The 23215-nt window shown below is 49.4% G+C and overlaps 1 protein-coding gene across 1 annotated transcript in view; it reads left to right on the top strand.

Moving 5' to 3' along the window:
- Positions 1–23215, top strand: part of nhsa (Nance-Horan syndrome a (congenital cataracts and dental anomalies)) — an 89624-nt gene that overhangs the window by 50482 nt on the left and 15927 nt on the right. The window contains exons 2-3 of the mRNA XM_062556159.1: positions 20866–21018; positions 22446–22582. Of these exons, the coding sequence (XP_062412143.1) occupies positions 20866–21018; positions 22446–22582 (290 nt within the window). The remainder of the gene's footprint in view (positions 1–20865; positions 21019–22445; positions 22583–23215) is intronic.

Below are 23215 nucleotides of genomic sequence, written 5' to 3'. Positions count from 1 at the left end.
TCGAACGTTTGAATAATCCATGAGCGTTTGTGTGTGTGTGCATGGGTGTTTGTTTGTGTGTGTCTTTTGCATATGTGTGCCTGTGTGTGTTTGTGTGCCTGTGTGTGTTGTGTGTGTGTGTGTGTGTGTGTGTGTGTGTGTGTGTGTGTGTGTGTGTGTGTGTGTGTGTGTGTGTGTGTGTGTGTGTGTGTGTGTGTGTGTGTGTGTGTGTGTGTGTGTGTGTGCGTGCCTCCTCTGATCCTCCCCATTGTGTTGTGTGAATGTGCGCTGAAGCCCACTCCTGGAGGTGCTTCCTGCCCAGTGCGGGTTTGTGCCGAGGCAGCTGGTTGTGGGGATCCAGCGGCCTTTTGTGCCAGCGGCCTGGCCGGCATTACCTCAGCCGCCACCGCCGCCACCGCCGCCACCCCCCCACGCCCACCCCTCAAAAGCCCCATCTGACCATGATGACGCCATCACTGTTCCTCTACCCCTCACCATCATCCGAGTCCTCCAGCACCCACCCAGGGCTTACTGTCAGAATGAACCCTGCACACACATACGCACGCACGCACGCACGCACGCACGCACGCACGCACACACACACACACACACACACACGCACACACCTCTCCGGTCCCCGCTCACCGCCACCCACTGGCTCAGTCTGGGAATGTCACACTTTAACCCACCCCAAAAAAAGCCATAACTCCCCCATTATGCTCGGAGCTGTGATGGTTTCACCAGACGCTCTAATGAAGCTTGGTTCCTTTTGTCGGAGAACTCACTTGTGGACGTCGCGGCCGTGCCAGCCTAGCGTTTGGCTTGGCATCTGGCTGTGAGCTGCCATTGTTCCCACTCAACATCCCGCTCGGGCCTGGAGACGTGCCAGCCGGAGAGTGAACAGTTCACGCCGCGGAGAGAGAGAGAGAGAGAGAGTTTCCCATGCGGAGATGTTTTGATTACTGTAATAATGATTACGGGCGGGGAAAAAACATATGGCACGTTTATCTTCACGTACAGTACGCGACAAGCGCTATGCTAAAGTCGGATGGCGTGTCACAACAAGGTGTCCCGGGATGTGTCTGTGTCGCAACCGAGTCGTCTCTTTCAAATTCATAGTTCTTGGTAGTCATGGTGGTTTCTCTTTGCTCTTTATTCTCACGGCATGTTTGTTGGATGGGTAAGGCTGGCATTGTGCTGGAGTGATGAGTGATTGCTGTGAAGGAGTGTGTGTATGTGTATGTGTGTGTGTGTGTCTGTGTGTGTGTGCGTGCATGTGTGTTTGTGTGTGTTTGTGCGTGCATGTGTGTGTGTGTGTATGCGTGCCTGCATGTGTGCGTGCATGTGTGTGTGTGTGTGTGTGCCTGCGTGTGTGCGTGCATGTGCATGTGTGTGTGTGCATGTGTGTGTGTGTGTGTGTGTGTTTGTGTGTGCAAGCGTATTCGTGTGTGTGTGCGTGTGTGTGTGTGTGTTTGTGTTCTCGGTGTGGAAACACAGGAGGCAGAGAGGAGAATAGCTCCCATGACTGCTCGGCCGAGACAGTTACGTAACACTCACCTTCATATTAGCTGACTTTGGCGACGGCTGTGGAGGCTCAGAACCGGTCAGGGGAGGATTCGTTTTTTTCCCTCTGACTTTTCTGTGACTGGACACACCCCCCCATACACACACACACACACACACACACACACACACACACACACACACACACACACACATATATCCACTATACACCATTAACACACATAAACACACAGACACACACATTCTTCCTATGTATACTGTAAACACACATTGGAATCCCATTATGTAACCACTTGGAGTCTCCAGGAAAATGTGTCATAGGAAAAGACATCCAGTTGCTAATGATTTTGTAATCTGAAAAAGTAGAAGTCAGTAGAAGTCTGCCTGTGCCTTTCCTGTGGTGCACTTAGAGCAGCTTTCATAGGCTCTCAGACTCCCCCATTTGTGCCCTTGCCATAAACTTCTAAAGAGTGTGTGCGTAAACGACAACAACCGTGCTGCATCGGCCCAGACGCCCGGTGAATGATTTGTGCAATTAAAGCGCAGTGTGTGTTGTGCCGAACCTGGCAGGATGGGCCTCGTAAAAAAGGATTTGGGACTCAATGGCTCAGCTCAGGTTTATTGGTCTAGAAACAGACGGCCAAAAGCCTACTCCTGATATATTTGACAGGGATGAAAGGTGTGTGCCGTGTGTGAGTGTGGGTGTGGGTGTACGTCAGAGTGTCTGTTTCTCTGTGTACGTTAGTGTGTGTGTGTGTGTGTGTGTGTGTGTGTCTATCTGTATGCAAAGAGAGACTAAGGAGCTGAGGTGCTTTGGAGAGAAGATGCAAGGTGACAGAATTAGTTATAGTGAGCCTGACACTCACAGGTTCCTAAACTCTCCCGAGTCCCGACAATGTCAGTGTGTTTCGCCAGCCGGGTCACTGACCCGCTGGACTGCCTGCGGCGTCCTCTACCTCCGAACGCAACATCATTCTAAACCAGACATCCTGAGTGAAGAGTACAACTATAACATGTTGATTATTCACATAACCCTGTTAGTTATACAAAAAAATATATTCAATATATAAAAAAGAATATATTCAGACTTTGTTTCCATTTGCTGTCGATGTTATAGTTGTTGCTGCTGCTGCTGCTGTTTTCTTCAGCTACAAACTGGTGCTCCCATAATACAGGATATGTGTAACAACTTGTCTTAACTCCTCAGAATGACTTTGTTTAACTCCTTTGTTGTTATCAGGAGTTCGCTTGAAGTCATGAATGCAAGAATTCGCAAGAAGCCCCTGATCTTTTCATCTGTGGGATTTCCAAGCCCTGTCTTTGCAGTGTAGCATGGTGCAGTGTCTTTGGCTGTGTCTGGGGTTGCTGTGACTGTGACCGCAAACTCCAACGTGTAGCATGACTTCCCAGAATGACCACATGAGGCAGCAGTGCTCTCTCTTGCCCAAAAGCCCTGTCAACTGTCTCAGCACAGAGGTTAACTGTGGTCAAACCTGACAAACCTGACCACTGCAAGCTTACAGTAGGTTATACTCAAGGCCTGCTTTTACTATTATTCCTGACCATATGCTTTGTAAGTATATATAATGCAGCCATTTATCTTTGTCAAGTGGAAAAAAATAACATCCTTGAATTTGTTCCTGTTCCAACTAATCTTTAAAACAACTGTCACAAGAGAATGCGGAGCTGGAAAACACCAGTGTAAGGCACCTTTTGTGGACGACTTATGTAACCAGTGACAGTCAATGAAGAACCTGTTTCTTCTTCCCAGTAATAACCGGATGGATAGACAATGCCCTCTTCATACCTGTTTAGTGTGACTCTTTCCCACCCCAGCCTCCCCCCCCAGGCCCCGTCTCCTCTCTTTCCAGAGCATTCTGTTGTCCCAGCATTTCACAATGCTTTCTATTCTACAGGGCCATACCACAGCTGCTATTATCAGAGTGGCATCAGGGACAAAAACAGAGAGAGAGAGAGAGAGAGAGAGAGATGGAGAGAGAGAGAGCGCTAGCAAGGGGGCCTGTTGTGTTGTATGATACAGTATGGTGGTTTGGCAAAGCATGCGGTTGACGAATGAGTCATTCCCTTTGCTTTCCCTCGGCCTGTTTTCCTTGGCGGCGTGCTCATGGTGGCGCGAGCTAACGTCCATTTAGCGCTGCCTCTCAGCGCGGCGGGCGCCGACAGATTTGTTTCGTTCTTGGCGAGACACGTGGCCCGAGTCCCCGTGCAGCGTGTGGCGTAGGATTCCTTTTGTTTTGCTTTTGCATAAAGGACGGGGGTTGAGTTCATTGTTGTTGCTGTTGTTGTTCCTTCGCTTGACTTTGGGATTGTGCCGTGAGCCATACATTTGAAGGCTTCGAAACCATGGAGGTTGGATTTAGCAAGTCAACATGGCCTCGCTTTTTTTTTTTCAAGCCACCATACCAGATTGTCTAATGAAGCTTTCCATTGTGAGACCTGTCTTGAGAAGCCATTTGAATGCACCACAGAAGGCCCTAAAATAGACTATTTTTCTCACTCGTGAGACACTTCAGAGGTCACAATGGACACCAAGGCTTGACGATTTGAAAGCTTGAAGAGTGATTTAATAAGGGAGTCATTGTGCAGTTCTGTCGAAAGAAAAAAAAAACCCTGCGTGTCACTGAACACCTCAGTTGGCTGAGCTTACTGACAGGCACAGTCACATCTCAGCTCTTCTTAAAACTCTCTCCCACCCCTTTACCATCACCCTGCTGATCGCTTTAAATCTGAGCACACACACTTGTATGTGAATCTGCGCACATTGTGTGTGTGTGTGTGTGTGTGTGTGTGTATGCGTGTGTGTCTGTGTGTGTGTGTGTGTGTGTGTGTGTGTGTGTGTGTGTGTGGGTGGGTGTGTTGGGGGAGGAGGAGGGAAGACTTCAAAGGCTCCTCACAGGCAGGAGTCAGGCCTGACCCTGCAGGAGAGCCATTAGTGGAGAATGGAGAGTGGAGAGTGGAGAGTTCCCCCTAACACTGCAGAGCCCCGTCAGAACGACTGCACAGGGAAAGGTCCCCGACGCATCTTTAAAAAAAAAGGAAAGAAAAAACAACCTGAAAAAGTCCCTCTCACTCACTTTCATCACTCTCGCTGATTCAGGAGACGTGGGAATTTGAGCAAAGTTCGGATGATGTGTAGGGTGTATTGTGTTCTTCTGCTCCCACTCCCACAACCCCCCTCTTGTGTAACTGTCTGATATTATGAAATTGTTTAAACTTTGGCCCGTAATGAGTTGCAGATATGGTATTTTAGCTTTGGGGACTGGACTGAAATGTGTCAATGGGAACTCCTGTGAGAGAATATCTTGTGGTTTTGCTTAAAGCAAGTCTTCCTGGCCCAAGTCAATACTAGGCTGTTACACATTGTAAAGGAGAAAATTCTGACATTTTTACAAGCCCTATCATAAAGTATGAATAGAGTTACTTCAAAATAATTTCCCTTCAGGGCCCCACTGACCAGTCATATTAAAGGTTTAAATAGTGCTATTCTTTTTCCTTTACATGTCACCAGTATGTTTTAGATCAAGAAAGAAAAGTTAATTTACTCATGTACATTTTCCTTTCTCCTCTCTCTATTCCTTGTTTTTTTTAATTGTGTTTGAGCTCTTTGTGATACATCTTGTTTCTTACCAGACATACCACACAACAATACACTTTATATTATGACGTTTTGTTTCAAAAGACTATCGGTACTTTATAGTATCCACTCGGTAAAGGTTCTCACCAGCCGAGTCCATGAATAAATATAGAGACTGTAAATCAAGAGGCTCTATGAAATCATCATGACAGCTCGTGCGGGCACTCCTACAGGCCATGTCTGGTCTCTCATACACATCTCAGTATTGCGGATCACAGAGTTCTCCGACCACGCTAATGATAAAATGTGCTTCATCTGTTTTATGGGGAAATCGGAGAATATTCATTCGGTCCATATGTTTGAAAGAGGCCGATCTCAAGCAAGGACGTCTGCCAGTTTTTTTTTTGCAGACGATTAGAAGACACGAGGCCAAAATAACGAGCTCCTTTTAATGACAACATCTTGTAGGGGATTACGGCGCTGCGCCCGAAAATAATCTGTGTTAAACTCAGTGCCAACTCGGGATGAAATAGGGAGACGTTAACTGTTTTAAATCAGGCTTGGTGTTCTTTCTTGGAGCCTCGCACAGAATGTTCTCCTCTCTGCGGTAACCGTTTTGCCGTTCGCTATAGGCGTGTGCGACCGCCTTTCACTGAGATGTGTCAAGAGGAGACCGGAGTTGACCTCTCGAGCCGATAGTGCAGCCATAATGAGGTGCCTAAAGGTCGCGAAGGTCGCGTTTGAGAATACAGGGTCGCGAGCCCTGTTGTGGCCCCCCTTTGGTCTGGTGCTTGTTGATGAGGTTGTACAAGGAGAATGACTCCCCTGGCTGGTCATCCGTCAGTGAATTGGTGGGGGCTGGACAACCAGTCCTTTCACCCCCCCGTGACCCGGCACTGAAGGGTCAGAGGTCAAACGCCACTCCAGACAAGGGTTGATGAGCCAGGAGAAAGGAAGCAGGAGTTGCCCATTGAATGATGACAGCGAATTAAAATGCCTTTAGGGTCCCATGGGCAGTGTGTTAATTATGTTAGTTTAGTGCCCGTGTAGTTCATAGCCATATTTCACCACACAGACCTCACAGGGTGTAAGTGGGCTGGTGTGGATCTGGCTGGCTGCTAAGGCTGCTGCCTGTTAGTAGCTGAGTTTTGGTTTGTACAGTAACCTGTTTTTGGTGAGAAAATGTTTACTCCGGATGTTTTTTTCACAGTCACATGGCTCCACTAGAGGGCAGTGTATTGTGTTTTTCCTGCCCAGACTGTTGCCCTTTTACACTTTTAATTTGGACCGTGACTCACAGAGTTGTCACAGTCCACCCATCAAGGGAGAGTTTGTTTATGGCAGTTAGTTACTTTCTATTTATCTGGAAGTGTTTCATTTCCATGAAGTCAAATTAAATGCATACTTCATTCAACTGTCCTATTTTTTCATCTCAAGTGTGTTACTGCTCACTGTTAAGTCACACACACACATGCTCTACGGAACCACGCAGGTTCCTTGCCTGCTGCCTGGCGTTGTGTGTGCCACACTCTTGAACTCGGAGTGGAAAGTATTCGGCGAGGGACCGCAGAGCCGTGGTAGGGATGCTTGTAGCGGTAATGTGAAACAGCTGAGGAAACAGGCCTACGTCTGAACTCTACCTACACGCAGCCCCCTCTCCCCTCCCCTCCCCTCCCTCTTCTCTACCTCAGAAGGATGCAGTAGCTTCTCTTGCAGGCTTGCAAATTAAAGTTGAGTAAACCAAACTCACCGGTCACTAAGCCCCATACTCAGTAGGTGTTCTGTGGGAAAACGTGGGAAACCTTTCTCAAATGTTCACTTTCCTGCATGGTTTATCAGACTTGGAGTCTTGTTATTTTTTTTTCAAAAAAAAGGGGGTGGTCCGAGGCTTTTGTGAGAAGTGGTCTTACCAGTCCAGAGGGGCCTGGGAATTATCCATGTACTTTGCAGCGAGAGGTTTTGGAATGTCATGAAAGCACCTGAAAGCTACGCAGGGCAGGCCCCCGTAAATAGTCACGGGGGGATCGGCTAATGGCCTGGCGTCCCTCACCAGGCCGGGGCTCTGCGGAGGTTCAGGTGCCTGGGCCCGGGTATGACCCTGTAAAGCTGTCAGACCGGATCACGGAGACGGACGCCAGCGGCCGGGGGCCTGACAGCGAGGGCCCTGGCATGGTGGAAGTTGTGGTTTGGTCGCTCGCTCGTATGAAACCAACGTTGCATATGCAGTGCACGAACTCGCTGTGGGCTGGAGGTGCTGAGTGTGTGGGTTCAGAATCAAAGTGTGGGTTAAGTCAGCGTTGAGTGAGAATGCCATCTGTCCATTAACCTGGGACGCAGGAGGGATACAGACGCCGACTTGGAATCACACTAAACCACAGACATACAGTATACTCTCCCTCTTGAGTGCCTTCTATCAAACACATCCATTAAACACCCCCACACACACACACAAACACAGATACCCACATGAGACCTTCCACTAAACACACATGGATACAGACACACATGCACACCGATACAAACACACGTACGTGCACACACACACACGCACACACACATACACACACACGGATGCACCACGGTGGTCCAGGCCGCGGTCCAGCCTGCGTTGACCGCTAGCCATGGATGTGTCATGGAGGCATTTCTCCATCCAGTCATGCCTGAAGTCGGTTAGCCCGTGTGGGCTTGCGGTTTTAGCGTTAGCAGCCTGGGCCATGTCAGAGGAAACGGCACCGGACCAGACTGGGCAGAGGCTCTTACAGGACGGCCATCTCCCTCTCTCACTCTCTCTCTCTCTCTCTCTCTCTCTCTCTCTCTCTCTCTCTCCCTCCCTCTCTCCCTCCCTCTCTCCCTCTCTCTCTCTCTTCTCTTCATCTGCTCTCCTGTAATGAGAAGCGCAGAGAGCACAAACAACAAGCCCCTTCATCTCAGATCCCCCTCGGTGGCTCCAGCACGCTGCGGAGAAACAGTCTAGATCAGAGCTGGCCTGGGTAAACAATGACGACGCAATGTGGAGTCACAAGACGATTGCGCGTGAGAGAGCAAGAGAGAGAGAGAGAGAGAGAGAGAGAGTTGGAGAGAAAAAACGAAGATCATTAAATAAGATCCAATGGAGCTGGATTCAGTTAGCTGCAGGGGCAGTGGCAGGGTGGGCGTAGCGTAACGTAGTGTTAGCGTAGCGTTAGCGTATCGGTAGTGTAGCATAGCGTAGCGTAGCGGTAGCGGAGTGGAGAGCCGGCTCGTTTGAATGGCTGAGTAAGCAGGAGACTCCGGGACTCTGCAATCACATACCAGACAAAGCCGCAAACTAAGGCCCACCCCTCCCATCAGATCAAAGAGCGCAGCTCCAGACCAGGGAACAGCAGGAGCTAGATGAGAGAGAAAGAGAGAGAGAGAGAGAGAGAGAGAGAGAGAGGGAGGGACCGGAGGAAGGAGGGAGGGACTCAAACAGGTGTGCGATGCTTGGGGGACCCATCAAGGCTCCAGGCTCTCTCAGGTCGGGGGCCGTGATTTGTAGCGTTCGGGAAAAAAGGGCGGGACGGAAAGCGGGGCGCGTTGATTGAGGCACTCAAGGTGCTGGAACAGCTGTTCTCGGGTCGCCTGAGTGCGGAGGCAAGCCTCAGGCAAGCCGTTAATGACAGGCTGCAAATATTTGACCTGCACGAGAGGGGTGACTGTGGTGGATTTGAAATAAAGTGCCTCCGTTGCCATGGCAGCGTGTAACAATGGAAGTCCCATTCTGTGCAGGTGAATAAACACGCACAGACTCGGACACAGAAACAGGCACAGACACAGACATACTTACATAAGCTGGGAAGTAGAGGCAGGAAAGTATTAGTCAACCGTGTTCCGTCAGGAACATTGTCTTGTGTTTTACAGCCTCTGAGTGACCATCCCCTCTTGTCTCGTCCAGGCTAGAGATATTTTAAGGACTGTGAGGGGAAAACATGACACACCAGACTGCGTCAGCAATGCGAAGGGAAAGAGAAAGCCACCATCCACGACCCGTCATCTCGACCGAGAGAGAGAGAGAAACATTCTGACAGCAGACATAAACACACAGGCTTCAACTCGGCTCAGTCACAATGTCCCAAATCCCGAACCACAAACACAGAATACGCTCTGTGTACGTATTGTTTGCTCTGCTCTGGTATCCCTGTGAAGTTCTGACTCTTGCTCGCTATGTACACACATCTTTCTCTCTTTCATTCTTTCTTGTTCCCTCTCTTTGATTCTCTCGCTCCCTCTCTTTCTTTCTTTCTTTCTTTCTCTCTCTCTCTATCTCTCTCTCTCTCTCTCTCTCTCTCTCTGTCTCTTTCTCCCCCTCCCTCCCTCCCTCCCTCCCTCCATGTGTGTGTGACCGAGGGCCCTTGCCTGTCTCTCGGTGTGCCCTGTCGGGGGTGATGTTGTGGAGCAGAGCCTCACCTAGTGCTGGAGCACGCTGGCGCCAAGGTCAGCATCCAGAGTGAGGGCATGAGATTAGCGGAGGATTAAGAGCGAGCCTGGTATTATTCCACACCCCCTGGCACAGGCACAGGCACCAGCCGCTCTGCTCACTGTGTCTCACCAATCAGGGCTCAAGTACACGGCTCTTTCGAGGGTCTGATTGACTGTGTGTTTGTGTGTGTGTGCACGTGTGTGTGTGGTGTGTATGTGTGCGTGGGTGGGTGCGTGCGTGCGTGCATGCTGGCATGGTGTGTGTATGTGTGTGTGTATGCATATTTGTGAGTAAGTGTGTGTGGCCTGTGTGTATGAGTGAGGGTGTCTTTACTTCTTCACATATACATGTGTGTGTGTGTGTGTGTGTGTGTGTGTGTGTGTGTGTGTGTGTGTGTGTGTGTGTGTTTGTCCATTTGTGTGTGTGTGCATGTGTGTAATCAAAACTGTGCCAGAGCTGTGCCGTTTCTCCAGACGCTGACTGTCCCCTCAGTGTTGGGAGTACTAGGTGGAAGTTTAACCCATAGACTGTATGAAATGGTTTAACCGTATGTTGACCTGTTGGGCTTTATGGCCTCCGCCTGTTTAACACTGCATTCTTAACTGGGCTCACCTCCTCTCTTTCCCTGCATGGGGATAGCACGATGACTCCACCACGGGGCATGACATAATTACAGTGGCCCTCCCTGACGCAACGGCACTTTAGTTCACACACTCTCTGCAGACGAATGTGAATGTCTCTCTCTCTCCTCGGATGATCTGCAGTGGCCCAGGGCAGTGGAAGAGGCCAGCAGAAGGGGCTTTTTGAGGTGTCTCTGGTCCCTGGTGCTGTGGAGAGGACAATTGGTATTCCAGTTATCACAACACTGCCACAAGGAGGGGCGGACCCCCGTAGTGGACTGTCACCTTCCACCCACCAGAACCCCATATACCCACCCCCACCCCTACCCCACCCCCAACAAGCGGAGTCGCCATGACCCAGGTCACTGTTAATGGGGGTCAGTCTTGAGCACAGCACTCCCCACCACCACCACACCCCACCCCACCCCCAACCCCTGCACAGCCACTGGGCTGAAGGAGGGTTGAGATGGGAATGTCATTGTGCATGAGTGGGTGACTTTAGAGAGCATTCAGCGCACAGGTTGGAGGGGCCGGCCGAGTGGCGAGTAGCCATTGGATGGCCTAGTTGGTTAATTGACCTGGGGGAAATGCCATTGTGGAGTGAGCCGGGGGGGGGGGGGGCAAACGCGGGCGGCTAAAGCCGTGGCCAGCCCTAGTGGTCGCTCCCCTCGTCGCCCATCGGACCACCGCAGCGGCTCTCTCTCCGCTCTCTATCCGCTGTCCGCTCTCGGCTTCCCTGGGCTTTGTCGGAGATTTTAATACTCTGGCGTAAACAACGGAGCAATCGAGCAAATCTCTCAGCCTTGTCAGGGTCGTGGTGGCTGTGCTGTTTGAACAGAGGGAAGGGAGGGCTTTTTGTGGGCCCCTTAAAGGTGTGGCCGTATATTGCCCCTAATTTTACGGCGCTTTTTACTGTGGTATTTGTAGAAGGGGAGGCAAGAATAACCACAGGCTATGGGAAAAGGGCATGGAGACTATCTTGTGGGAATGACATTTATTCACAGATAAGAGAGGTCAAACAAAGGCTTTTGAGTTTCTGAGTCCAAAGGCAGTGAACACGCGGCATAAAAAAGAACCGTCAAACGCACGTCATAAAAGGGCCACTGTGAGTTCCCCCCCAAAAAACACAGAGCTCTCCCCTCAAAGAGCTCCCACTCTTCTCAGTCTCTTACAAACACTCCCTGTCTGTCAGTGTGCAAGAGTTAAGCGCCCTGGCACCGAGGATTAGCGCTCCCACTCGCTGTCTCTGTGGACTCCTCCAGCCGAGTATAAAGAGATTAGAGGTAGCCCAAGTAGTAAGAGGACTGAACCATCTGCAGCCATCCTGGGGGGGGTTTGCTGGAGTGGTTGGGGGATGGGGGATGCGTTGGGTGGCTTGGTGAATGTGGAGGGGGGTGGCGGGGAGGGGGGGGGGGGTGTTGTCAGACCTGCAGATGTTCCAGTGCTTTGGGACTGAGCTGCTGCAGGTCATTCAGTCAATCAGTCAGCCAGCCAGCACACACAGACATACACACAAACACACACACACACACACACACACTCACTCTCTCTTGCACGCAAACACGCATTCTCACACACAATGGACTACAGCAAGCAACTCAGTATTGTCACTGTGAGGGACTAGGCGAAGTGGGTTACCAGGAGCTGCAGATGACTTGAAGAGGAACAGAGAGAGACAGAGAGAAAGAGAGAGAGAGACTCCACTGCTTTCCCCTCTGCAGGCATGGCGCTGGGCTGTTGTGTGCCACTGAGGTCTCGAGGTATAGTTCCATCACTATTCATTCACGTCCGTCCGTCTGTCTGTCTTTCTTTCACCATCTCTCCTCTCTGTTTCTGGCGCTTGTGTTTGTCCTGAGGTCATTGTGATCTGCTTGGTTGTGTTATGTTGCAGACTGAAGGTCTTTCTTCAAATGCCGTGACCTGAATAGTGCATGCAGGTTCAAGTCAATGCTTGTTTAGGAGAGTGATGCACTTACACGCATTGATAATTTTTGTCTGTATAAGAAGAATACTTGTGTAGAAGTACTTTAGGCTCAAATGTTTGCCGGTCTGTTGAAACACTTTCCAGTGTTCTCAGTGTCTTAGTGGTCGTTAGCGTGATTTCCAGCCTTTTGGCTAACACGATTGCAAATCATTCCCATTCTGTTGTTCATTAGAGAAAATGTGTCCTTCCACAGTTACTGAAACAACACTTTCCAAACCCTGAAGAGTAGAGAGACAGTGTGAAGTTTAGTGTCATTAAGTAAATGGGCAACATTTGGGCCTGTGTGTGTGTGTGTGTTAGTGTGTGAGTGTGTGTGTGTGTGTGTGTGAGTTGAAGCCTGAGTGTTAAGGTGAGGGGTTTGGCCCCTGGGTCATGTCTGAACCAGCTCTCTGGGTAATTAGAAGGTGCTGGCAGACAGGGGAGCGGGGGGAGGGATCGGCTACTTTCATCCCCTCTCCCAGTGCCCAGGAAGTGGCATCCGTCCATACAGGCAGGCAGGCAGGTTGGGTCCCCTAACTGAACCTGAACAGGACCCGGGATCCAAACTTAACTGACCAGATGTAGTTTACGCCGGGCTTTCCTTGCTGCTGTCCAGCTAGAGGACGGTGGCCTGATGGAGTCCTGAGTTTGTGTTTGTGAAGCCTAGCAGCTCATGCTGGGACAGTGATAGAGGAAGGAAGAGCTGGAGGGAGAGAGAGAGAGAGAGAGAAGGAGGGAGAATGAGTCTGAGAACTGCCTGCAGACAGGAGGATGATAGACAGAGAGCGAGGGAAGGAAAGAGAGGAGGAGATAGAGGGCTTGCGAGGTTGTGTTTCACCATTCATTGTCATTTCTGTCTTCGGAGGACAATAGCTTTATCATTGTAATTATCTCAAGGCGTCCTGCAAGCAGAGACAACTCGGCCTTCCATTCTCGTGGTGTTGTTTTTAGGGATTGTCTTTCTGCAGGGTGTGGGTCTTGGAGGATTACCAGACACTCACCAATATCTTCGGCCACTGCTATTATACCTCCCTGAATTGTTTATTGACGATGGAGTGTTTGTGTTACATGGAACTCCTTTTTTTGCTTAAAACACAAAAGCACATCTCTGGCTTTTGTTGTAAAGTGAGGAGGTTTATTTCCTTATTTCTTGCCAATTTCCTCCTCTCCTTCTCCGATTGTTTGGAGAGTTGATGGTGTTGTTGCCTGTTGGTGCCAGAGCAGCTGACAACACAACTGTGAGGGACAACCCACTCTCACTACCTGTTTTACTCTCTCTCTCTCTCTCTCTCTCTCTCTCTTTCTCTCTCTCCTTCAGATGCCCTGTGAAAGAGTGTTAGGTTGGAGAGTGAGTGAGATGTTGTTATTGAGGGTGATGGAGAGGTGTTGTGTTTTCCTTTGGGGTTCCTGCTGTTAAAAGAAAACCTCTATTTTCCCCCAAAGACCTCTGTCAGACATTCTGTGCACGCAACATACGGTACCTCTCAAAAACATCTTTATTCAAACTGTCAAAAAAGCGAGGAAGAATTTGGGAAAGGGGGATTTTTTTTGGAGCCTAGACCACTCCGAATAAGCCGGAGCGTGTTTTGTAGCGGTGACCAGATTCCAGCAGGATTTGTTAGAGACACAGTTTCTGGGTGCTTGCTTGATGAATGTATTTACACAGGCCCGTTGGGGACCACTGTCCTCGCCTGAACCCTGATGTGCTCGAGCACGGAGCCCAGAGCTCTCGGGCTCTCAGATCAGTTCAGGGCTGAAGGAGCCATGGAGGAGGAGGAGGAGGAGGAGGAGGAGGGGAGGACACTGGAGTGGGATTGGACATTAGAGCCAGAGTTGCAGAGACAGACAGAGAGAGAGAGAGAGAGAGAGATAGAGAGGGGGGGGCAGAGACAGAAACAGACAGAGAGAGCGAGACAGAAAGAGAGAGAGGGAGACAGAGAGAGACAGAGAGCGACAGAGAGAGAGAGAGAGAGAGAGAGAGAGAGAGAGTGCCAGCAGGCTCAAGGACGCTGCGCGGGTACTCCAGCTCCTCCCTAAGGGGGCCATGCCAACACTGCTGGGGCAGCAGTTCAGCACTCAACGGGGGGCCTCGCAATCGGGCAGGAGATGACACACAGTCACACACACACACACACACACACATACACACACACACAGGCAGACACACACATACACTCACAGACACAGACACACACACATAGACACACACACACGCATGCGCGTGCACACATACATGCATGCACACACACACACACACACACACACACACACACACACACACAGTCTTCCACTTCACCAGTGCCAGCACCCTCACCCTCACCCCACCCCCACGCCCATCCTCTACTGGCACATCTTCATAAACAACCATGCCATCCATCCAGAAAACACTGAGAAGAATAAAGTAAAAATAAAAAATAAAAACACAAAAATAAAACTGCAAAACCTGAATCTCGCCTAAATCCTCCACCGAAGAAAAAAAAAAAAAACCTCGCCCGTCCAGGTCTTAAGTGCAGCCCAGACCAGGCATCGAAAATAAATCCTGGATTTTGGTGGAGTGACCAGCGCTCTGTCCATCCCCTTTAGGCTGGCACGAGCAGACATGCCATTAGGTGCATATCAGCTTAGGCTCCGGCTCCTAGCAGGGGTGCCGTGGCTCTCCTCTCCCCTGCCCCGTAAGCACCTTTGGGAACTCAGGAGCCCGCGTGTGGCACTGGGAGATTAGAGGCACACTGCAGACACAGGGCCGTAGTCTTGTTTACCTTTGACACCGGGATAATGAGCGGATGAGATGGAGAGGATGGAGAGAGGATGGAGAGGGGGTGGAGGGAGGACGGAGGAGGGGGGGACTCGTGGCTCCTGTGCAGCTCCTGCCGACACCAGCCGCCGTGCCAGCCGGTGGTAAACAACACCGCCCACTCGCGGAGAATGACGCGCTCACACATATGCGCCATGTTGTCCTTAATTGCACTGAAAAAAAGGGTATTTCTGAGTTTTCCCAGACAGTAAGAGATGGGGGGGGGGGGCTAATGATAAGCTGCCTGCATGTGTAGGTGTGGATTCCCTGAAGTGAAGTCTCGTCCTCGGCGGAGCTCCGCAACATGCACACAAACATGCAGTCCTGCCCCAGGAGAGCGTGGAGTGTGGCTGACCTCAGGGTGAGAAGTCTTCAGAGAGCTGAATGTGTGAAAATCAATCTCTCCGTGGGCCCCATGTGTCTGTTCTCCATGCCCTAGTTTGCCTCTCTGCTTGGGGGCGGGCGGGGGGGGGGGGGGGGAGAAAAAACGCAAGAGCTTAGAGTGGGTCTTGGCGCAGTGACTTCAGACGTCAGCGGACTTTAGACTGCACTGCGTTCATAGTCACTACGGGCTTGTGGACTGAGATGGCCCAAGCAGTGTTGTACACAACTGCCCGCGTGTGTTTACATTTCGGCTCACACCGGGGGTGTCATTGTGTGGAAGGAGCCGGTAACGATGTTCCCAGGAGCTCCTCTCTTGCTGTGAGTGTTGTGTTCGCATGGAGACGGACATGGCCAGGTGACCGGCGGCCGGACGGACGAGCGGAGCCGAGGCCATGTGTGCTGGCCTGCGCTCTTTCATCTCCGCACAGAGGGCCACAGCAGCAGCTGCTGCCAGCGTTAACGAGATGCTAACAGATTGGTTTGGGTTTTGGCTATGGAGTGTGCTGTGCTAACGGCTCCATTACTTTGGGTGAATTAGGGCGCCATCCTGGAAAATGTCAACGAGGCCTATAATGTGTCACGCTGAAAGAGCGGTGTTAGGATCATCATCGCTGATGGGCTGTCAGCATGTGTGATGAGTACCTACTTTTGCCTGAAGAAGACCCTGTTGGGTCAAAACGTTGCTGTTTATGTGGTCCAATTAAATATAGGAAGCTACTCCAGTGTGTGGACGTTCATTTGTGTTTTCATGGTACTGTTGTCCTGCACCAGGCCTCAAAACAGGTGGGATGTTGACACTCTGCTAAACCCTACCTACTCAGACATTCCTAGATGGTAGTTTGGCATTTAGTCTCTTTTAACTTGACACTTTTTAAACAAAATTCTCACTTGGTTTGACCAATAAACCACATGGCATATGTTAAATGTGCTGTTAGACGTGGCGTGCAACCTAATCTGTCGAAGGGAAAGATGTGTCTTTCTTTCACTGTGTGATTTGAAGTTCTGTGAAACTTTGATAAAGGTGGCACTGGGGAGGTGGAGGGAGGATTGTTATGCTGCCTGTGGGAGACCACCTGGCTGACTCACTGGCTTTGATCATCGGCACGAGCCGATCGAAACGTGGCGCGGGAGGTGGAAGAGAGGTTAGCGCATGCCATTTCCTGGACGTGGAACTTGGCTTCAGATGGAGGGAGTTTTTCAGTCTTTGAAAGGGTCAGAAAGAAAAGAAAAATAACCTGGCACCACAACAAAGGAGGGAGAGAGAGGGACGAAAAGAACAGGAAAAAAACGAGAGTGATAGAAGGGAACTACACCTTTGCAGACCTGGGTGGAGTGCGAGACAGGTTGTCTGGTCCAAAGCGCTGCGCTGGCAGGTCCAGAGAGCTCTTGACTGAGTAGGAAAATGGCTAGCAGCTGCCTTTGCCCAGTAAACACATGACTTATCCATTACCCGTGCGCCTGACACGCCAAATCCCTGGAAAGGTTTCAGAGACGCGGTAGCGTCCGTGCCAGCGTCTGAGGTTTTGGGTGCGCGGGTCCCCCCATACATCACGTCCGCCGGGGTTCATTTTGTTCTGGAGAGAGGAACAAATAGATTCCACCTTTTCCTACCTCTGCTGTAATAAGCCAAAATAGAATGCTTTCAGCACATGGGAAATGATCTGAGATGAAAGCACATTCGGTTGGCATCCGTTGCCGCCTCCACATTTTCCCGAACTGACCCGATCGTACAGCATGAAAGATTCAGGGCCGTGAAAACCTTGAGAGGTCAGAGGGGAAAGGTCAGAGGTTAATGCAGATGTACAGCTGGCTTGGCCCGGTAGGTGCACACTGTAGGAGAGCATGTCTGAAGAAAAATTACACCCTCATCAATCAAATTACCATGCTGACAAACTGGTGACCACTGACCACCATATTTATTTGGGTGAATACACTGCACACATATACCTAAACATATGTAAGCCTACATTAAATTATATCAAAAATGTGTAATATAATATGATATAATTTACTATCATATCGTATAGTATGTGTTTTCTGGTTGTAAATGTAGGGTAGTAGCTTTCTGTGGAGTAGTGCATCCACATGCAGGCAGTATTGAGGAGATCAGGCGTGCAGTGCTCTATTGAATTGGTGACCCAGATTTGTCCGCCTTAATACTCCTGCCTTCTAATGAGGAGAGAGGAGAGCTCAGACATCCTTATTTATTCACATTTGAGCTGTGTGTGCCTGTGGTATCAAAGCTGAGCTGAGCAGACAGTCTCTCTGTGCATGCGTGTGTGTGTGTGTGTGTGTGTGTGTGTGTGTGTGTGTGTGTGTGTGTGTGTGTGTGTGAGTGTGTGTTTGTATCAAGAGATTTTTTCTCCTCGCTGTAGAGTTGCTGCAGTATTGTGTGGCTCTATTCCGGTATTGGTGTTCTCTTCCCTAGCAAATTAATCACTGTCAGTTTTGCCTTCCCATATGTGATCCCATGCATTTTCATCTCCAACGCTGGCGTAAAATGTATGTGTGTCGCCCACATGCAAGGCCATAACGGACCAGGGACACACACACACACACACATGCACACACACACACACACACACACACACACACACACACACACACACACACACACACACACACAATTGCGCACACACACACACACACACACACACACACACACATAAACACACACTCACACAATTGCACACACACACACACACACACACACACACACACACACACACACACACACACACAATGCACTGGTCTGGCTCCAGGTGATCAAACGGCCAGGTGTCGTGTTGCATTAAGGCCCATTGTGCATGGCTAATGCGTTTCACAGTGGCCAGCGATATTGTCGTGCTAATGCGGCGCTGCCCTCTGATTAGCCGGCTCCCCCGTTTGGCTCTCACACGGGCCACACTCCAGCAAATCACTGCGTCTGATACCATCAAAGGCTGCCAACGGAGGCGGTTTAAAAGGCCGTTTTTTATCTTTGTTTTTATTCCCGTTTTCATGTTTAAGCCAACTGCATCTCTGCTGTGTTGTCGTAAGGTGTTGGATAGCGTTCGCTTTTTCGTTTGAATGTAACTCCTGTCTTTCTTCACTTTCTTTCCCTCTGTTTGTCGTTCTTTTTAGAGGTGCGTAGGGTTAGAGCTGGAAGCGGTAGAGCGAAAACAATCTTTCATGTGTCTGAGTTAAGAGTGTGTGTGTGTGTGTGTGTGTGTGTGTGTGTGTGTGTGTGTGTGTGTGTGTGTGTGCGTGTGTGTGTGTGTGTGTGTGTGTGTTTGTGTGTGTGTGTGTGATGTTAATGAAGAGGTGTGAGATGAGAGGAGACAAGGACAGAAGGGAGAATAAAAGGATGGAAAAAGAACAGGAACGTAAAATTGAAAGAAACAAAGCAAAGAGTTATCTGAATGTAATCTATGGGTTTTGCCACTTTTTAATCATAACATTTCTGTAGAGATTACAGTTTTTCTTGGTCGCTTTGGTGCATTTCGTAGAACAGAGTTGAAATTCTCCAAACTACCAGTTCCACCTCCACATCATCCAGTCACCTGTGCACATCATAAAAGCAATTTCTCATTTATTTTAACAAACAGCAAATGCTTTTGCACACACACGGGCACTTGCCTAAGTCATTTAATCATTTTATTTTGATGGAAACAACAGGCAGACTGGCAGAAATATTTGCTTTTGAGACACAAATGAAGCATTTTGAGCAAGATCTAGGCTTTTGCAGATAACCCACTGTGTGGTACAGTTTGCACAGATTGCATTCACCGTTGTGTAGATATTAATGATGATTTGAGAAATCACCACCATAGGAGTGTTATGTTATTTCTTAAACACATTTATATTACCTTCATGGTCTTAGGCTGTTGGCATCGGTGAGGTTGTTTTGAAACTGCTGCTGTAGCGTGTCTGGATGTGACCGCAGAGGAAATGTGACTCATTCCAGCACTGGCCTCCGTTGGCTGGGGGCTCTGAGTGAGTTGAGCAGAGAAAGATTAGGACATTAGAATATCCGTCAAAAGTAGCGAGAGGATTTAGAGACAGACGCACCAGCCCACACACAGATTTTTCCAGCAGCAGACATGGCTTTTTATACTTTTACATGAACACTTGGAACTGACAGGCATTCCCCAGAAACACCCATGCATGCTTGTCAGCTTATATCAGAGCATGCATACACTCAATAAAGGCTAAACAAAAAAAAAGATACATAATGGGTACTAAATTGATAGAATGCTAAGAGATTGACTGAGGGGCGTATTTTCCAAAACCATGGTTGCTAACCCATTGCCAACCAACTAAGTTGTTAACAGGTTAGCAACTATAGTTTTATAGTTAGTTATAGTTAACAGGTTAGCCAGTATAGTACGCACCACAGATCTGTAAAGTAAAAAGTAATTTTAAATTTCACCTAAATTGAGTAATAACGCAAGTCTTGAGGTAGGAACTACAGTTCGTAGTTCAGCACTGCATATAGTAAGACCATTCTTGAGCAGTTCATTTGATCGTGAACACCATCTCTTTGAATGTGTAAGCTGACCCCTCCTCTTGCCTGGGAGTCACTCTACCCAGCGCACCTGAGATGGAGTTGGACCGTAGGGTCATATATTTCTCACGCACCAGCGGCCCTGTTTCAGCCAGCAAACCATAAAATGGCCACAGCGGGCACACAAAGGTACCCCCCTCCGCCCAGGGCGAGACTGTGACCGATGCATTCATGCTTCAGTGTGAAAACCCCTCGCTCCCCAAATCACACAGGCATCATAACACACCCTGCCGGAGTTATTTTATGTGGTTTGGTGTGTGTGTGTGTGTGTGGGAGAGTGTGTGCTTGTCGTCCTGCTGAGCTCTTCTATGGGAACACAGTGGGGTTGATTGTTGGGGTTTGGCTTTGCCACCAAGTCCTCCTTTTCCACGGGCCTGTGTGATGGAGCCTCTAAGTGCGTGCAGATGTGGACAGGCCCTTTTGTCAGGGCTCCCTCTCCGCTGTGGAGCCAGTCAGGAGAGCCGAGACGAACATGGAGACGAGGCGCCGAGACGAGACGCTGGGGAGATTAAAACGAGAAGTGAAGTTGAGTGACGAGGCAGACAGGGAGAGGCTCCCGCTGACAGGGCGCGCGTCAAACGGTGTCACGAGGAAGCGGATGCTGCTGCTCTCCCACTGAAGTCTGACTGATGTGCTCTCTCTCTCTCTCCCTCTCTCCCTCCCTCCTTCTCTCTCCCTCTCTTCACCCTCTCTCTCTCTCCCTCCATCTTCCTCCATCTCCTCTCTGCTTGGCTCTTTCCCCCTTTCTCCTCGTCCATCTGTCCTCTCCTTTCTCTCTCTCTCTCCCTCCCTCTTCCTCCCCACTGTCCTCTGTCCATCTTCTCCTCCCTCACCTCTCTCTCTCTCCTCACTCCATTTCCTCTCTGCTTGGCCCTTTCCCATCCTTTCCCCTATTTCCTCTTCCTCCTCACCATCTCTCCTCTCCTTTCTCTCTCTCCCTCCCTCCCTCCTTCGCTCCCTTCCTCCTGTCCTTCATCCATGCCCCCCCCCTCCCTCCCTCGCTCCCTCTTTCTCTCATGCAGCTGTGTCTAACCTGGACGTGGAGAGCAAGCTGACGTCCCACTACCAGGCCCCCTGGCACCAGCAGCGTAATGTGTTCCACCCCTCCAGCCGGCCGCCCTGCGTGGAGGAGCTCCACCGCCACGCCAAGCAGAGCCTGCGGGCACTGCAACGAGGTCAGGCCCACAGCTGCCACAGCTAGCCATTAGTCTCCAACACCTCCATCTCTCTCTCTCTCTCTCTCTCTCTCTCTCTCTCTCTCTCTCTCTCACTCTCTCACTCTCTCCCTCTCTCACTCTCTCTCTCTCGCTCTCTCTCTCTCTCTATCTCTATCTCTCTCTATCTCTCTCCCTCTCCTTCTCCCTATCAAATTCAAATTCAAATTCAAAAGTTGCTTTATTGGCATGACAAATGAAAACTTGTATTGCCAAAGCAATTGGTACATATAAAGTCTATGTATCTATCTCTCTCTCTTTCCCTCTCCTTCTCTCACTCTCTACTTATCAATTCAATTCAATTCAAGAAAGCTTTATTGGCATGAACGTTTCAGGAACATTATTGCCAATGTTCAATTACATGTGCGCATAAAAGGTTAAAGAAAAATATGTATCTATCTCTTTACCTATCTTTCTCTACACAGTATCTTTCTCACTATTTATCTGCACAGTATCTATCTATCTATCTATCTATCTATCTATCTCATGATGTTGATTTTACAGTCAGGGTATGATTATTTTGTTTGTGTACTGGACTGATGTTGACACCCATTACTTGTTATATCACAGTCACATCTCACTAATAATGCATGCATGTGTGTGTGTGTGTGTATGAGCATGTGTGTGTGTGTGTGTGTGTGTGTGTGTGTGTGTGTGTGTGTGTTTAGCCAGCCTCACTTGAACTGAATGTCTGTGTTGCCTTATGTAATGTGAGATGTAATTGACAAGCATGTGATCTATGACCCGGCCATGTTGTCTCATGTTATTTTTGTGTCTGTCTGTTTGTCTGTTTGTTTTTCTAACATCATTCCAAAGGCTTCTCATGGAGTCATGAGCCAGGTCTGCATTTCTGTCTTCCATAGTTAAACATTGCCTCCTAGTGGTGATCCAGACAAAAACTACACAACGTATCTGAAATAATTCACTGGGAGATTCCCTGTGTCATTAACTGCATGCCATAGACGAACGTGTGACCGTGTGTTTGTGGTGTGTGTCGCCCTGTGTGTCCTGCACACACAGTAATGATATGTTTGTGCCAAATGTGTGTTTGTGTTCGTGTGTGTGCTGTGCTGTAGAATTAGCTGGGTGGATCCCATGTGATGTGCAGTGTTTGTTATTTAACAGTGTTTCTCTACTGTGAATGCCACATGATATGTTGACTCATGATGTGGTATTTGTATTGATGTACGCTGCACACAGTCAACGTCCTTCCTGTGGTATTCTTTGTGTAAAGAGGCATTTTTGTTCTGACTATAATTCAGTAATTACGTGTGTGTGTGTGTGTGTGTGTGTGTGTGTGTGTGTGTGTGTGTGTGACTCTGTGTGTGTGTGTGTGTGTGTGTGTGTGTGTGTGTGTGTGTGTGTTTGTGCGGGCATGTCCAAAACAGACCAGCACCAGCGTCAGCAGGCCAGTAGCAGGGAGCGGCGGGTGACCATCAACATCTCGGTGGCACCTCCCATGCCCACGTACCCATCACCACGCACACTCCGCAGGCGTGAGCAAAAGGCACGGCACCTCCGAACGGTAAGATCCCACCTACGCCATCACCAACACCAACACCAACACCTTTGCCTAGCCTGTTTGGGGTTTCACACCCACTCAAGTAAGCTCAGCTAGTGAAACCGGTGCATGCACTGTCATGTTAATTAGCTTGATACTCTGGAAGTCCAGATACCGCTGAAAATGTGGCATTTCACTGAACCGTAAGTCACTTTGAATGAAGGCATGTCCTTAATGTCATGTTGAGACAGTCACATGGGTATGTTCTCTTAGCTAGTAAAGGCGTTATGACTAGTTGTTTTTGACCAGCATGCCTGTTATGTGTGGATGCGTTCTGTGTAGGAGAGAACAGGGGGGGACATAGACACAGACGCACCTCAGACGCAGGTAAAAGAGTTTCTCAAATCGCTGTCGTCAGTCGCAACTTGTGTTGTAGCATGCTGCATCAATCAGCCGCCCATCTGATCTCGTGAGGTAGATTGTGCACAGTGGTCAGAGGTGGACACTTGTCTCAAAGAGGCCACTGCTGTCCATCCATAGAGCATGGAACACATTGTGTATTCTTTATTCCTTCTGTCATTTTGGTTGGATTCCTTTTGTGTTGTTTTTTTTTACGTACAGTAGTAGCAATATCCATTCAGCCGTGTACATAGGTAG

Source organism: Sardina pilchardus, chromosome 15 (assembly GCF_963854185.1).
Source record: "Sardina pilchardus chromosome 15, fSarPil1.1, whole genome shotgun sequence".
Taxonomy (NCBI): Eukaryota; Metazoa; Chordata; class Actinopteri; order Clupeiformes; family Clupeidae; genus Sardina; species Sardina pilchardus.
Note: the sequence above shows the minus strand (reverse complement) of the source record. Positions and strands in the feature narration are given on the sequence as shown.